Source organism: Lutra lutra, chromosome 3 (assembly GCF_902655055.1).
Source record: "Lutra lutra chromosome 3, mLutLut1.2, whole genome shotgun sequence".
NCBI lineage: Eukaryota > Metazoa > Chordata > Mammalia > Carnivora > Mustelidae > Lutra > Lutra lutra.
The window spans coordinates 140419529-140425895 of record NC_062280.1 but is presented as its reverse complement, the minus strand read 5'-3'; the positions used below and the strand labels follow the sequence as shown (position 1 = coordinate 140425895).

Genomic DNA, 6367 nt, shown 5'->3' with positions numbered 1-6367 from the left:
GGTCTCAGGGTCCTGGGACAGAGCCCCTGTGTCATGCTCCTTGCTCAGTAGGGAGCCTGTTTCTCTCTCTCCCTCTGCTTCTCTCCTTGCAAGTAAATGAATAAAATCTCTCTCTCAAGTAAATGAATAAAATCTTCAGTAAATGAATAAAGTCTTTAAAAATAAATAATTAAAAAATCATGCGATAGCCTGTACAAAGCTTTGCTTACAGCTGCTCCATAAAAATCCCTCTGTCCTATAAGATATTTGAGCTGAACTAAACTTTTCAGTACCTAGTCCAGCCTTTCTTCTCCAAGTCAGCAGCTTCTTCAGCTCCTGTGTACCTCTCTCCCTCTTCCCAGGACTCACACGGAAGGAACCAGCATCAGAGTAATAGCAAACCTGCCCCCTTAACTCCGCCCCAGGCACACCTTAACCTTGGCCTCCATGTCCTTATCCTCTGCCCATCCTGATCCTCCTGCAAATCAATCCTGCCAGGATCCCCATGGATTCATCAGCTGAACAAGACTGAGTCTCAATTTAATCTGATCTCCCCGCCCCACGGATTAGGATTAGGCAGACAAGCCCTCCTCCAGACAGTTCTTTAATGCTTGGAGACTTCTCTTAGGTAATGACAAAGATTCTTTGCGTGGTTAAACCTTAGTCAGACTCCTGAAAGTTCTTCTAGGATCATCTGCGCACTTCCTCGTTAAAATACTATTTTAGCCAGAACCCTCCTACCTCTTAACCAGAATGCCCTGCCCTTAATATCTAATCACTTCAACATCTGATCGCGTTCCTCAGCCCCCACCGTCCCCCAGGTGATGTCTGGCCACCTGGCCTGTCTTCAGCAAGAATCCTGTTGGGTCAGTTTAACCAGAATCCCTCTTGACCCCTGATGTTCCCGCTCAGTAATTTCCCATCTGCTGGCCCCCCTCCCCAATTTTGGCTGTAAATTCCCACTTGCCCGGTCTGGTTGTAAAACGACTACAGCTCACAACACAGGTACCCCCAAGAACTAAGCAACAGTAGCAACAGCAACAACAGAGTGGTGAGCATAACACACGGTGTTTCTGACTTTTCCTAACTGCTCCCTCCTGTTAAAATACCCGGGCCTAAGGAAAGCAACGACAATTCCAACAGGATGTTCGCTCTCTACAAAGCACTTTCTCGGTGAGTAGCAGACACGCTAGAGGAGGAGGAGAGGAGTAAATCCCAGCAAGACCTTGAGCAAATTATTTACTCTGAAACCCCTTCTTTATTTGTAAAACTGGAGAGTAATAACCCCCAACTCGATTCTTGCCATTTTAATGGAATAACGCCTGGGAAATCGGAAAGCACCGCACACATGTGACTGGTCCCAAGAGACATGTCACTGCAACTGCAGACGCCCACTGGAGAGCTACAGAATCAATGGCTTCTGTTTGGCCATAATTTTTTTAAAAACTGTGTTTTCTCGAGGTATCATCGTTTCCTGGGAAAAACACGATGACGTTGCCAAAAAAAAAAAAATAAGCTGTAAGTTTAATTGCGCATAGTTCCACCACACTGACACAACTCTTAAATTCTTTTCATTTGCCTTCAACATAGTTACTTTTTTTTAGAGTGTTTTAATCATACTTAGGCAGTTTTTAAAAACCTGTAGGGTCCAAGCAAGCAAAAGAATCTCCAGGCTCCATTAAAAAATAAATAAATAAATAAAATAAATAAAATGCCATCAAGACATGTGTTCTGAGCTGCTGAGAAACGGGCTTGGTGCGAGCCTGGGCTCTACCAAGACTTGACCGGCTGGGGACGTCCGTGCGGCCGGTCCCCTGAGGGAGGGGCTGTGGAGTCCGCCCCGCCCCGACCACCTGCGGAAGGAAGCAGAAAAGGGGAACCAGCCACCGCCACTACTGTTCTTTCTCCTCTTGCTCTTGGGACTCCGCCGTCGCGCAGAAAGCCACTGCGTGCGAGCGGACTGCCACAGAGGAGGAGCTTTCGGCCGCAGTCTAAGAACACGGAGGTAACTTTACTTTCCCTCTTCCCCCGCTGGCCTGAGGAATGAACGGAGCTTGTCTTATTTCCCTCCAGGGGCAGCCGAAATACGCCCCCCCCCCCCCCCCACCGCCCCGTTCCTACCCGCCGGGGGAGAGATGTCCCTTCCCCAGTCCCAGCCAGGTTTCCCCTAGGTCGGGAAGAGGTCTTGGTTTTAGAAATTGGGCATTTCTAAACACTTTTTTTTTAAAAATTCATTTATTTGTCAGAGAGAGAGAGCGAGCACAGGCAGACAGAATGGCAGGCAGAGGCAGAGGGAGAAGCAGGCTCCCTGCCGAGCAAGGAGCCCGATGTGGGACTCGATCCCAGGGCGCTGGGATCATGACCCGAGCTGAAGGCAGCTGCTTAACCAACTGAGCCACCCAGGCGTCCCAGAAATTGGGCATTTCTAAATAAAAAATGTGAGTCGTGCTCTATGGGCAATGTACCTTGATAAGGCAATGGAAGAAACCACCTGGCTGTGACTTGTAAATTTGTCCCCAGGCAACCGTACTTGACATAGCCACTGTTTGCAGGACACAGTGCTGGTCCTGAGGAGAGCGCCAATGGCCGCCCAAGTTACCCAAGCGGACTGTCTTCTTCACTTGGTGCATGGAACTGGAGCTAGCTTCCACTTCAGGATTTAGGTTTATAGGAAGAAAACAGAGGTGGAAGCCACAGACTAGAAGGAACTGAAGCTGTCTTTCGGTCATTCCTACTGAACTAGGTTATATCTAACTGGAATAAACTTCTTTTTGCCTCTTTGCTTTAACTACCAAGGAATGTGAGCCTTGTTGGGCGTCCTCCAGGGAGCCCTTCCCTGACACAGCCCCCTTCCCCTCTTCCCCCCTTCCTGATATAGATCAGCTCCTGGTGACTCATTTGCCCTTACTTCCTGGCCCTTTCAGAGCCCAGGCCTGTGTTTGAAACCTGACATTGTAAAGACGCTTCCTACTTTTGGAGGAGAGGCTCTTCTTCCAGGTGCCTGCGTGGATTTGTGTTCCTCTTGAAAAGAATGGCTGATGTGTGCACCTGGCCTTTCTCCCCTAGGGCTTAGCAGTGGCCACCATGGGTTCTGTGAATTCCCGAGGTCACAAGGCAGAAGCCCAGGTGGTGATGATAGGCCTCGACTCAGCTGGCAAGACCACGCTCCTGTACAAACTGAAGGGCTACCAGCTGGTGGAGACCCTGCCCACTGTTGGTTTCAACGTGGAGCCGCTCAAAGCCCAGGGGCATGTGTCTCTGACAATCTGGGATGTCGGGGGGCAGACCCAGCTGAGGGCCAACTGGAAGGACTACCTGGAAGGCACCGATGTCCTCGTGTATGTGCTGGATAGCACAGATGAAGCACGCTTGCCCGAGGCCGTGGCTGAGCTCGTGGGAGTCCTGAACGATCCACACATGGCCAGTGTCCCTTTCTTGGTGCTGGCCAACAAGCAGGAGGCGCCCGGCGCTCTGCCGCTGCTTGGGATCAGAGACAGGCTGGGCCTGGAGAGATTCCAGGACCGCAGCTGGGAGCTCCAGGCCTGCAGTGCCCTCACCGGGGCCGGGCTGCCCGAGGCCCTGCAGAGCTTGAGAAGGCTCCTGAAATCCCGCTGCCACTGTGTTCCCACGTGAGTGCAGGTGCGGCAGGGAGTGGGGAGAGCAAGAAGACTGGGTCTGGGCAGAGCAGCGTGTCTGTGCCCATACAAACTGAAAGCAGCAGCTGGTCCTTGAGAATCTGAAACTCAGTTTGTCAAAGAAGAAGTCCTTCTGTGCTCGGACAGGGTATTTTCTTCTTGGGGCTTATTGTCACTAGTGTTTATGCTGAAAACTAACTATTCTTTGAATAATAACACTCTAAGGGGGAAAAATGCCTCGACATGCTTCCTTTAATAACTCATTACCAAGGGTGAACTGAGCAATTGTAATAGAACAATGAATGGTCGCATTACAATTAAGACCTAAATTCACAGAGGGAAAGGTTTCAAAATCAGATTAGAATATCATCTGGACATGGTCACGATGTTAAGAGTGATTTTTTCTCTGGTGCCCTGGGTTTGTGCCATGATCACTACGCGTACAAGCAGCCAGGGCAAGCAGAGTTGGGTAGGTGACTCTGTCCTCATGGAACCTTGGGTTTAGAAGTTCGCTGGGGCAGTTGGCCCTGGGCAAGAGGCTGGGAGTTGGGGCCTTCCAAAATGTATCCTTTTCTCTGACCCTGATGAACTCTTCTCTACCTTTTATCATCTTGTATTGGTCTTTTTATAAAATGCTTCATTTTTATCTTTTTTTTCTTTCTTTTTTTCTCTGTGCAGTACCTATCTTTCCTTAAAGGTCAATCAAGGATTTCATTCATTCATTCATTCATTCAATTAACAAATATGTAGAGAATTGAATTTGGACAAATGGCACTGAGTTTTTAGTTATGAATCAGGCCCTTGAGATGCGAGGTGTGAATTTTGAGGATACATGTAACAGAAATGCTTCTTTCTCATTATTAAATTTTTTAAAAAGTTGAACATAGCATACTACAAGGGTTTTAAGGTGATCTTTACCTAGGAACCATGAAGCTCCTGAAATTATTTACAAAATTATTTGTAAAATGTTATGCTTTGAGCCTTTTTGTTGGGGACGGGGGAAGATCCACAACTTTTATCAGACTTTCAAAGGCTTTTGTGACTCCCAAAAGTTAAACACTGATCTGGTCTTATCTATCATCCACCAGAGGAATACTTCCTATAATTTGAGTGTTTTAATGGCAAGCAGCTTACATTTGACACCTGCTCTAATGTTAAGCAGCTCTGTATGTTGGCTTTTCCTACCCTGGACTAAAACCATCCTTATAGCTTCTGATGGTATTCTCTCCTCTCTGGAGTGATACAGTATAAATGGGCCCTCAACACCCTTCCAGTATCTGAGATCCACCAGGTCCCTCTACCCAAATTATTCCCTTCTAACATCAGGTTAGGCATGCTAAATTCCTTCCACTACTTGTCAGTAGATAGGTTCTTCTTTGTCAGGCACAGGAAAAGTACAGAGATGCAAAGACAGTTTGGACAAGGCCTCAGGCCTCATGGAGCTCTGGCTGGGGAAGCAGGACAAAACTCCCATAAAAAGACAGACAGAGGCTCAATTCAGCAACTGTTTATTGAGCACTTTCTGGGGCCAAGTTCTGTGCTCCGTTCTTTCCATAGATTCCAATCCTCTCAATACTGCAAAGTGGTATAATTCTCATGTTGCATAATTGGAAACTGAGGCTGGGGGAGGTTGTGACTTGCTTGAGGCATAGAGCTACTAAGTGACATATCTGGAATTTGAAACCAGATAGGTCTAGCCCAAATAATGCCTGTATTCTTCCATGACATCATGTTTCTAGAAGGTTTAAGCCAAGGCTGACCTTCAGTCAACCGATGTGATGAGGGAAGCTGTCGAGTCAGAGGGAGGAGACTTCTTGTAAGTATGAGGAGGAGTGAAGGAAGGACAAGTGGCTGGCGTGGAGTGAGGGGTGGATGAGAGGAATGTATTAAATAGAAAACAAAACTGGAAAGAACTTTAAGTCCAAGCTGGGGAAGGTTTGGACTTTTGTAATCTGGATTTGGCTCAGGGAAGTGAAACCCCTGGACTTGCCATTTGGGAGTGTAATTTAGTGGCAGTGTGGGCTGGAGAAAAACGAAGGGGGACACTGGAGTCAGGCAGGCAGAGAGACCAGCTAGCTGCCCTTTGCAGTAACAGAGGAGAGCGGAGGAAGAAAGATGAGAAATTGAAAGCCATTTTTGAAGGAAAGAGCTGAGAGAAGTTGAAGATGTCATAAGGTTTTTTTTTTTTTTTTTTTAAAGATTTTATTTATTTATTTGACAGAGAGAGATCACAAGCAGGCAGAGAGGCAGGCAGAGAGACAGGAGGAAGCAGGCTCCCTGCTGAGCAGAGAGCCCGATGCGGGACTCGATCCCAGGACTCCGAGATCATGACCTGAGCCGAAGGCAGCGGCTTAACCCACTGAGCCACCCAGGCGCCCATGTCATAAGGTTTTGAGTGTATGTGACAGGAGGGATTGGCATGACCTGAGAAGGTGGGCACAGAAGGAACGAATTGGAATGGGGCCAGAACTGGTGGGTTGTGCTGGGTGGGGATGTGTGGATAGCTTCTTCAGACCGTTCTGTTATCTTCAGTCTTCAAGACACCGTACCCTGCCTGATGTACCAGCTGGTTCCCATGCACAGAGGCTCCTTTCCTCACATGATGTGTCAGTTTTTATTGTGAGCTCATCTTTGGTAGGACTTGTTTGCCCTATGTGACTCCCATGTGCCCTGGGTTGTGAAAGTGTTTCTACACAGTGTGGTTGCACATTAGCGTCGACTAGGCTCCTGGAGGTTTCAACTGTTTTAGATCA

At 47.9% G+C, this 6367-nt stretch overlaps 1 protein-coding gene across 3 annotated transcripts; it reads left to right on the top strand.

Annotated features, from left to right (window-relative positions):
- The first annotated feature begins 1828 nt into the window (after nucleotides 1-1828).
- Nucleotides 1829-6092, top strand: ARL11 (ADP ribosylation factor like GTPase 11). 3 transcript variants are annotated; one of them, XM_047723364.1, is made up of 3 exons: nucleotides 1829-1984; nucleotides 3046-5789; nucleotides 6003-6092. In XM_047723364.1, the coding sequence occupies exon 2, from the start codon at nucleotides 3064-3066 to the stop codon at nucleotides 3610-3612; it is 549 nt and encodes a 182-aa protein (XP_047579320.1). In that variant the 5' UTR covers nucleotides 1829-1984; nucleotides 3046-3063; the 3' UTR covers nucleotides 3613-5789; nucleotides 6003-6092. The 3 variants fall into 3 exon arrangements, with proteins under 3 accessions (XP_047579320.1, XP_047579322.1, XP_047579321.1); XM_047723366.1 differs by having other exon boundaries at nucleotides 1844-1984; nucleotides 2904-5789; XM_047723365.1 differs by having other exon boundaries at nucleotides 1873-1984; nucleotides 2532-5789.
- The last annotated feature ends 275 nt before the right edge of the window (nucleotides 6093-6367 follow it).

Coding starts and splice junctions, on each gene's coding strand:
- ARL11 (XM_047723364.1), top strand. CDS start 3,064: ATGGGTTCTGTGAATTCCCGAGGTCACAAGGCAGAAGCCCAGGTGGTG.